Source organism: Rhinopithecus bieti, unplaced genomic scaffold (assembly GCF_001698545.2).
Source record: "Rhinopithecus bieti isolate Rb0 unplaced genomic scaffold, ASM169854v2 scaffold_648, whole genome shotgun sequence".
Classification (NCBI taxonomy): domain Eukaryota; kingdom Metazoa; phylum Chordata; class Mammalia; order Primates; family Cercopithecidae; genus Rhinopithecus; species Rhinopithecus bieti.
The window spans coordinates 118,829-129,672 of NW_016803107.1; the positions used below are offsets into that span (position 1 = coordinate 118,829).

General features: G+C 41.1%; 1 protein-coding gene across 1 annotated transcript in view; it reads right to left on the minus strand.

Annotated features, from left to right (window-relative positions):
- Positions 1–1,025: 1,025 nt before the first annotated feature.
- Positions 1,026–10,844, minus strand: part of LOC108512245 (olfactory receptor 51E2) — a 17,487-nt gene continuing 7,668 nt past the window's right edge. Inside the window, exon 2 of the mRNA XM_017847450.1 lies at positions 1,026–3,612. Within this exon, the coding sequence (XP_017702939.1) occupies positions 2,600–3,562 (963 nt within the window). The 5' untranslated portion in view covers positions 3,563–3,612 and the 3' untranslated portion in view covers positions 1,026–2,599. The remainder of the gene's footprint in view (positions 3,613–10,844) is intronic.

Sequence of the window (10,844 nt, forward strand, 5' to 3'; positions counted from 1 at the left end):
CACCACACCTGGCTATTTTTTGTATTTTTAGTGGAGATGGGATTTTACCATATTGGCCAGACTGGTCTCAAACTACTGGCCTCAGGTGATGCGCCTCCCTCAGCCTCCCAAAGTGCTAGGAATACAGGCGTGAGCCACCTTTCCCGGCCTGGGCTACTTTTAAAAGTTAAAAATCTTAGGACAGAGGAAAAGGGAGAGGAGGTGGTAAGAGTATATAAACAACCTGGATCATAGTGGGAGACAGTAAGGGATTAGCTGTTCACAGAAGAGAGAGAAAGAAATCTACTACTCATTAAATTGTCAATATGGCTATGTTCTTAGGCATATGGAAGTAAGCTGGAGGATCTGAATTGAGGTAAAGGAATGGACAGGAAGGTAGAAGAGGACTGAGATTGTGGGGAGAGACATAGTAGAGTTTAACCTCGTAAAATGAGGCACATGACCTCATTATTTGAGGTGGGGCCCAACACCTGAATCTGTACTTTATAGAGCATGGGTACACTTTCATTTCTTTAGATAAATCATCCATTTCTTCTATTGTGTTTCCTCCCCTTAGCCCTGGCCTATGTGCATTGATTAACTGCCTGACTTTGGAAGCCACTTTACTGCCTCTGAACAATGAAGCACAGTTGAATGCTCATAGATCTATATGCTGGCAGAGCCCGTTATCACTACACGTCAAGTATCTGTGATTTCCTCCTCCTAAGAGAGAGCGTACAGTATAGAGTCTCCCTCATGGTTTATCTACCCAAGTCCTGCACCCAAGACTTGTTTAGTGAAGCTACGGAGGGAACATATAAGCCCAATGATTGTATTCAGATCTCAGCTGCTCACTGGATCTGCTCAACAGTACAGTGGGAATACCCTGCATTGAAATAAGATGCATTCAGCATCCTTACTATTGTGTGAACTATTCCAGTCAGGATTCCTGCACTGGTGAGAAAGAAGACTAGGAAATCTCTCACATCTCCAACTCTGATTTATAGGATTCTATAAATGTAAAATCAATAGGCATAATATTCAGCAAAATTTAAAATAAAATTTTATTTTATCTTATACTTAAGTTCAGACAATAGCATGTGGTGTACATTCAAAATTTTTGACAGGTACAGAGCACATTAAAAAATGAAGACATGATCAAGAAGATGTAAGAGACAAATAGACAACAACATTCTCCCTGAATCTGGAAAGAAGCAAGCAATAAGACCATGAAAGGCGGCTGTAAAACAGGAAGAGTATTCTGCATGTGTTGCCCACAACTAGGGCAGGATTATCTCTCATCACACGTTCAAAGCCATTTATGTTAGCGTGTAACAGAGAGAAAACAGAGGATTTGTACAGCTGAGGAAATAAATGGCAGATGTTACCCAGGAAGCAATATAATGTGGTAGTTAAGTAACTGTATTCAACTATCGAATTTAATTTTAAATCTTGGTGCAGTGCCCACAAGCTGTGTGATTTTAGTCCCCTTGATAATATAAACTTCATTTCTCTCACTTATAATAAAGAGACACAAATGGTACCTACTCCACCAAGTTATGAAGAACACATGAAACCTGTAAAGCACTTACGATAGTGCCAGAACATTGTGAGCACACGTGATATGTTGGTTGGCATTATTATTAACGGCTTATGTAAATTCCCAGGTAATGCATAATAACAATAGAGACTGTGACAAGCCCTGGCTTACATAAATGGTCAGCTTCGTTTTCCCTATTTCATTTGACATGTTATTCCATTGTACACTTTGAGACAGGGTCTTGCTCTGCTGCCCAGGCTGGAGTGTAGTGGTGTGATCATGGGTCACTGAACCTCAAACTCCTGGACTCGAGTGATTCTCTCACCTCAGCCTTCTGGGTAGGGGGGCTACAGGTGCATACCACCATGCCCAGCTATCATATTCCCTATTTAAAAAGTTGCACACGGGCTGGGTGCGGTGGCTCACACCTGTAATCCCAGCACTTTGGGAGGCCGAGGCAGGTGGATCACAAGGTCAGGAGATCAAGATCATCCTGGCCAACATGGTGAAACTTCACCTCTACTGAAACATACAAAAAATTAGCCAGGTGTGGTGGCACGTGCCTGTAGTCCCAGCTACTCAGGAGGCTGAGGCAGAAGAATTGCTTGAACCCAGGATGCGGAGGTTGCAGTGAGCCGAGATCGTGCCACTTCACTCCAGCCTGGTGACAGAGCAAGACCCCATCTAAAAAACAAACAAAAAAAAGTTGTACATGACAGTTAACCAATACCTCCATAATAATAATAATGATAATAATAATAATAATAAAAAGAAAGTAGGGACGACACTAAATCATTAGCAATTTGAGCACATTTCCTCCAAGGCATATGTTATTTTTCAACTTGGCTTCAATCATGTATCTTTATATTTGGTTTTATTGTAGCCTTTAATTCACATAATACTTCATTAGTATGTATTATTCCACATAATAGTCCTTTAAGTAGATGGACCATACTTTAGTTTATTATTCCAGCCAGAGAAAAGCACTGATGTGCTTATGGGCAACTGGAAATAAGCTAGTGTTGGAAATAATTATGTTTATCAAGCCAATAAAGATAAGGAGAAGTGTAGTGTTAAGGGTCACTTGCCTCCCACAGCCTGAAAGTCCTTGTCACAGCTGATCTTGAACATAGCCAGCACCCTTGTTCTGATCTGTTTGGTTTTGGCACCATAGATGATGGGATTGATGACAGGAGGCAGCAGCAGGTAGATGTCACCCATGACAACACGCACAATGGGATGAAGGCTGTTTCCAAAGCGGTGTACCACTGAGAGGCCAATAAGTGGCACATAGAAGGCGAGTACCACACCAATATGTGACACACAGGTGCCAAAGGCCTTGGCCCGCTCTGACTTGGAAGGCAGTTGCAGCACCGTTCGTATTATCAGAAAATAAGACAAGGAGATGAACATTACATCCACTCCCATGACCAGCAGAATGGCAGTAAGACCATATACCACATTGGGCAAAGTGTCTGCATAGGCCAACTTCATCACATCCTGGTGGACACAATAGGAGTGTGAGAGTACATTGGAGTGGCAGAAGGCCAGTCGCTTGATCAGCAGAGGCAGTGGGAAAAAAAAGAGGGATCCGCGGACCACAGCCACGATGCCAATCTGGGCTGTTACTGTATTGTTGAGCACTGCAGCATGGCGCAGTGGGTGGCAGATGGCCACATAACGGTCAAAGGCCATGGCCAGCAGGATGGTGGATTCAATGGCCGAGAGGGCATGAATAAAGAACATCTGGGTAAGGCAGGCCTCAAAGCTAATCTCTCGGGAATCAAACCAGAAAAGTGCAAGGATCTTAGGCATGGTGGATGTGGATAAGGCCAGGTCAATGGCTGCCAGCATGCAGAGAAAGAGGTACATCGGAGAGTGCAGGTTCCGTTCCGTCCTTACGATGAAGACCACGATGCAGTTTCCAAACACTGCCACTACATACATGGAAAGGAGGGGGAAGCCAACCCAGAAATGGGCTTTCTCTAGTCCTGGGATACCAATAAGCACAAAGGTGGCATGTGTGAAGTTGCAGGAACTCATAGCTGGAACTAAGGAGGGGTGACTGGAGAGGGTGAGGTCACACTGGCAGTCTGCAGGGACATAGAGCACAATCAGAGAATGCCCTGGAAACTTGAAACTGACATCCCACCCCTTTTGTCTCCTCCCACCCCCACTTAGGGTCTTTTATAAGCTCTGAGGCCCTCTTCCAAAGGGGGAACTGTGACAGCTCAAAGTCATTTATGCATCACTACTCTCAAGGTTTATTTAAATTTTTAAAAGGGAACCCTGGGAGAGCAATGCTTTTTCCAAAATGTAGCCTTTCCAAATTCCCTCAGATTCTTCCTACTGATCCATACCTTCATTGTCTGGATATTTGGTGACCCCTTTTTTCTGATATGTGTTAAGAGATACACTTTTGGGAGCTCCTTCCAGATAAGGCTGCCTTTCTTATTTTACTTTCCCTGCTTCCTTCCCTCCACTTTCTTTCTTTCTATTATTCCTTCATTCCAGAAGCATTACTAGCATAATGTATGCATTGAATTCATGCGAAAGAGAGAGGCATGATCACAGAGGAATCTTCCTGTTTAGACTTGAAACATGAGTAGAAATTAGACAGAGAGTGGAATAATGGGTGTTCCAAGGCAGTGAGGATAGGAGATAACTTTGCAAATTTTCAGGATTCCCGGTCCTCAATTCTAAAGTCAGCCAGAGGAATAAGAAGCACAGCAATGACATTTTTTTAAAGCTTAAAAGAACATAAATAAACAAAAACTAAGAAAAAAAAATGCCAAAAGCCAATCTCTTTCAGATTAAAGGAAAGTCATCTGTGGCCATAAAATCAAAGGTAGTGTCTCCCTCTGATGACTTCTTCAGAGATGAAAGTGCTGTCAGGACACTGGTGAGTACCTCCACACCTGAAAGCTTCTTCCAAGGCCACTTTAATTGCATCCAAGGATAGTTTGAGTTGAGTCCTTACTTTGGAGAAGTATTATTAATTTTACAATGATATTTTTAGAGCTTTGTCTTTCCCAAAACTTGTGCCAACAAGTCATTCATCTCAGGGGAGACATTTCTTTTTTAGAAGCCCAGTGTTTCTTTGTCCCGACTCCCTACCCTCACCTGAACACCTGGTTCTGACTTCACGAAACTTCTTCTCTGCTAGGTTGCCTGGGTGCCTTGGTCTTTAGAGCTAATTTTCTCTAGAACGCCAAAGCCTTGGCTGCAAGGCCTAACTTTTGGAAACAAATGATGCAGATGTCTTCATTGATTATCTGTTTCATTGAAACAGGTTAGCCTGCTTATATTGCACTCCCCTAACCCCAGAATTCTTCACTCGTCATCTGAGTTCTTCCTGCAGCTGGGAGATGCCCTTCAATTTGGTCTTAATGTAGAGGGGTTATATACCAGTGATCTTAAATTACAATATGATAACATTAATACAAAGAGATTAGAACCGGATTCTCCCCATCTTGGATAAGCAAGGAAGGACAGATTCGGGGTTCAAAGGTTACAAACCCATACTTCTGCCTCTACTTTCTCTTCTCCACCTTCAGAACTTGTGCAGACAAAACAGCTAAGCTCCTTGACAAATATTAAATATCATATTTGGCTCCCAGTTGCTATCAGAACATGAAAAGCCCTTTTCAAAGGCAGATGATTGCATCCTTTAGTGAGATACAAGGTAGTTTGCATCTTGCATCCATCCATCCATTTCTGTATCCATCATAGCTTGGGGAAGGGGATACAGAAATTTAAACAAATCATGCTGTAATGTGTGGGACAGAACTAAGGAACCTTCCCTGAAGAGAGGCCAGATCACTAGACCACTGTGTTCCAGAGAAATGGGACCCAGGGTGAAGAAAAGAGCAGGCATGGAAGGAGATCAAGGGGACCACAGTGACGTATATTTCCTTTCTTAATGCCTTTTGCTATGCTACCACATGCAGTGCTGACAGATAACAAGATTCTTTATTGGCCCCAGAGCTGGTTACTTTCTTAAACCCTCTCTCTGCAGAGCATATTTTCTGCCTTGCTGGTACCTGCACATGCTCACTAGAGTATAAGACTTTGGGCCATCATCTCATCTCCCAAAATACCTATCCTGAAAGATCTCACGTCACCCTCCCATGTTGCCTGGCATCCTGCCTAAAGTAGACTCCCTGCTAAACCCAATTTCAGCTTCTCTTTGGGTCGAATGTGGCTGTTGCATTCATTCTCACTTGCCTTTCCTGATTGTTGCTAAGACTCTGGGACATCTCTTCCCAGTCCATAAAGTTGTGGATGGGACGCAAGGACTTCTCCCTGCCCTGACTTGAACCAGTATGTGGGGTCTTCAAGGTCCCTTAGGATGGCAGGAGCTAAGGCTGCCTGACCCCAGGTGAGGGTGCACTTACCTGAGAATGGTACAGTCCTACTTGGAAAGAGCAGCTGGAACTGGTTTTGCTTTCTGGTTCAGGCCTTTTTTATAATGCCCCTCAGAAAGCCCATGGGAACAGGCTGTGGAGTATGAACTGAGGCCCCAGGGACTTGGCAGACAGAGGAAAAATATCTCCATGTCCACTTGTGTGCCATTCCCACGGGCTTCCCACTATTCCTGTCCAGGGAGAACAACCTCAAAGCACCCACTGCCTCTGCCATCACTCCCACACTCACATATACAGGGCTTTTGACAATCTGCTCCCACTCCTCCAAGCTAACCTAAGCACACAGAGTCAGCCACAGGATTAGTGTGTTTCTTCATGTGCCACTCTGCTAGACACAACAGACAACATGTGTGACTAGGCATGGTCCTTGGGCTTTAGGAGTTTGCATCCTCTCTAAAACTACAAAAGTTTAGTTCCATAATTCAAAATAGGGACATGCAATTCTCCATATCTTTCCCTAGCCTTTCTTCTGGTTGACAAAACAGCCCTTAATGTATCAAAGCCACCCTTCATTGCTCCTGGATTATAGATAAAGCCCAGATGAGATGACAGCTTTTTGTCCTAGGTCACATAGTTAATTAGAGATAATATTGGTTGGAGAACCATGTATTCTGACTCTTTGTTTATTCACATTAAACAAATGTTTGTCAAAGGATTACAAAGTTATAAGCAAAATAGATAAAAAAAACCACCCCAACCACCTTCTCCAGGATATTGAGGTATCCTCAGTACCTCAGGATGCTTGATGGCTCTCTTCCAGTGACATGTCCCCTACGTCATACCCAGCAGAGTTACCTTCATACTTTATTAATATTTAACACTAACCTGTTCTATCTGCCATCCTTTCTAAGTATGCCTCACACATGAGTCTTACCTTGTCATCATCACCATAATCTTTGAACACAGAAACAGAGTTACTTTCTCATCAATCAGCCATTAAGTATTTATTGGTCACCTATATCTGGCAATGGAGTTAATTAATTCATTCATTGTGTAATAAGCACATTCTCAATGCTAGTTTTGTGCAGGCACTGTGCTGAGTTTAGGGTGACAGAGGTGAATAAGACAAAGTCCTTGCCCTAAAGTATTCACGGACACCTACCCAAAGAAACCTGAAATAGTATGAAAGAGCAGTGAATGCCACAGATTTTTATGGGAACTTGAGAGGGGTATTTATTTAGTCATTGGGTGGGTCCAAAAAGAGCGTATTTCAGCAGACAGAAAATCATGAAAGAAACAGAATTTTCTGTAGAGGAATTATGAACAATTGTAGCTTGGCTGAAACATAGAATCACCCAAAAAGGAAATAGAAATTGAAGAGGTCAATGGATGTGAACTGATGATAGGTTGTGAACTCAAGGACTTCATCCTGTAGGAATTGGGAGGTGAATAAATGGTTTTAAACAGGGACCTCACAAATAGATTTGTGTTTCAGATTGCTATTCCAGAAGCTGTTGGGAGGGTGAATTTGAGGAGGATGAAGTGAATGTGCTTATGAATTTAGTTATGTGAGACAAAACTTAAGATACATAGCATTTCCTCATCCTTCACATCCAGTTATTGAACCGATCTTGTCTATTTTTCCTTCTAAAAATCTTTTGCATGTTTCCTCTTATTTCCATCTTCACTACCACTACCATGTTCAAGTAGCTACAACAGTAGCCATGTGACTACTAGTGCTCTGGCTTTTAGGAAAGTCCCCAACTCATTGTGAGCTTATGCATCTTGGTCAGAGCATGACTTTTGTTCTGCAACCCACCCGGTCTTGGTATCTACATTACCAATTTCCTGTAGATGGAAGCTTATAAGCTGCCAGGATTGTTGGACAGGAGGACTGTCCACAGGTTAGTGTTTGTGAGGTGAGGTGGGGGAAGAGAATCTGTAGAAGTTGTGCGAACATCTCAGTTGTCCTTGAGGCTGATGTTCCTTTTTCTCCTTTCTATTTTAGGACTCTGAGTATCTCCATCCTTTTCCTTCAGCTCTATTTGCTATCCTCTGTAATAGTAGTGTATGGAAACAAATAAACAAAACCCTAGTCTGTAGGACTGTATCATCTGAACCTTTCCATCTTTCCACTTCGGATCTGCCTGTAGCTTCTCTGGATTTTTGTTTTTGCTTCATTGTGAGTTACAGACATGTAAAGATGATCTGTGGGGGTACATATTAGGGAATAGAAGGGGAAAGAAATATGTAGAAATAAACTGGCAGTTTATTCAAAATATAAATCACCTCTTTAAAGTGGCCTCCTAAGTTTTACTATTACCTACATTCATTCACTAGACAAAGCAAGTTTTATGCTGGAAAGTGAAAATAAGGCTTCACAAGATTAGGATCAGGGTATACTAGATCATATGAAAAGAGCGAACTTTTATACCAAATAGCAGTACTTGGCACAGTATTCTCCAAAATGGGAAATTTCATGAAAATACATTTGTAGATACGAAGAACTTTCTGGTATAGGAGAACTTTGTTATCTTCTTGTATGCCATCAAAATCCTTACGTATCAAAGACACTATTAATTCATTAATTCAATGAAGAGTAAAAGTTACAATGGAGCAGACACTATAGATAGAAATGTGGAAACAACAGTGAATAAACCCAGTCCCTGACCCCAAGAAGTGAGCTCAGAGTTTGTTGTGGGGAGAATGGTGACAAGAGAGTTTGGAAGGAGTTGTCTTGAGAGAGAAGAACAAGATGCTGCGGGAGCACCTGCAAAGGGCACCAGACAGACCAGACAGGTCAGGAAAAGTCCCTGAAGGAGAGCCCCTTGTATTCTAAGTCAGGAGAAGGAACGGAATGAGAATGCTCTAGGTGGATGTAGGCTTAAAAGGGATAGGACATTCTTTACTGGGACTTAGGACATGCAGGTTGTTTGTTGTCTCTGGGGCATTGTACAGAGGGCAAGCAATGAAGCTTAAGAGGTAAACAGAGCCAGATCATTAAGACATTCTACTATTTTTACTATGTGGCAGGCCCTATTTTAGGGCTGGGAGATAGCATAAATGGAACCAATTCTTTACTCTCAAAAACCTAATTGTTGTGGTAATGAAACCAGAAAATAAATAACATATATGTAATATACTGGGGTATAAAAATGTTAAAATTAAAATAAGGCAGATAAAGATGAGAGTGAATACAGGCAGGATTTGAGGGAGAGGTGTTGTTGTTGTTATTATAAAGGGCCCTGTAATAGGGTGCACTTGAGCAGAGATCTATATAAAGTGAAGTGTAAGTCATGTGGGTCTCTGGAGGACGAACATTCCAGGTAGTGAGAATACCATGTGTAAACTGATGTTGAAGCATGCTTGACGAGTTTAAGAAAATATTTGGAAGCTAGTGTGGGTGACATAGAGTGAATCACTGGCAGAGCAGTAGAAGATAATATTGGGCTGATGGAGGGAATATAGATCATATAGATCTTTATATGCTTTTACAGTGACTGTGAATTTTTCCTGGGTAAGACAGGATGCCATTGGGGTATATTGAACTTGATCTACCTTGTGTATTAAACTGATTAGTTTAATCAGTCTAACTTCACTATGGGGGAAAATAGACTGTAAAGCAAATGTGGATGAAGGAAGACCCACCAGAAGGCTGTTATAATAATTCAGGTCCAAGATGATGGCTTGCATCACAGTGGTAGCAGTAGAAGTGGTATAAAGTGACTTGAATTTAGACATCAATATCTGAGATATCTAGAAGAAAGGGTCGCCAGAACATGCAGATGTAGCATTGGAGTGATAGAAAAGCATCAGGGATAACTACAAGTGCTTTATCTCAACAAATTGGAAGGCAGAGTTACTGAGTTGGGAAGACTGCGGGTGAGCATGCTTTTTCCTTGATGGGAATATTAGTGTATATTAGACGTTGATTCTAAGATGATTATGAGACATTCAAGTAATGATACTGATACATAGGCAGTGGGATGAGTCTGAACTACAAATATTAATTTGGATTTTGTCAGCATAGAGATGGTACTTAAAGACATGATACTGGATGGGATGACCAAGGAAGGGATTATGACAAAGCAAAAAGATCTGAGAACAAAGTCTCAGGACATTCCAACATATAAAGATGAAGACTAACAATAATTGAAACTGAAATGTTGATGTCAAACAGGCTGAGGATTTGACATAATTCTTACAGTACTATAAGTACTATAGTCATTTAATAAATTCCCTATAGGGAATGATGAGGAAACCAGAAAAGAAACAGCCTATATGTAATACATTGGGGAATAAAAATGCTAAAAATTGAAAATAAGGCAGGTAAGGATGAGAGTGAATACAGAAAGAAATTGAGGGAAAGGTATTACTATTATTATTATTATAACATCAAAGGCCCTGTAATAAGGTGCAGTTGGCAGAGATCTGCATAAAGTGAGGGGGGAAGCCTGTAGATATGAATGATTACTGCTACTTCATTTCTGTACCTGATACCAACTATAAAGCCCATCTTAAATTAGTGACATTAGTGTGGCATTGAAATATATGCTTTAAAAATTTTGAGAATTAGTGGACATACCCAGGGTGGAACTAATTCTCTTTCTGGATAAAGCCATTACATGACTATTATGACACAAATTTAAAAATGCATAAGTAAATGACCGTAATTCATTTGTAGTCACTTTCCATTTCTGTTGGGGCAGATTGTTGATGGAGGGCTGAGAGAAATACCGAAATATGCTTGAGTCAGGAAAGATCATCAGGTAGAAATATATTTGTAAGGTTTGAAGATTTGATTTGGGCTTTTTCTCCCTAATTTGACTGAAAATTTCTAGAGGTTAGAGTGGTGGTTTTTTAAAATTAATTGTTTTACTTCTTTATGTTTCCTAGTAAAAATTACCTGAACTTCTCTCTATATTTAGATTTATAAATATAAATATAATTTACATATA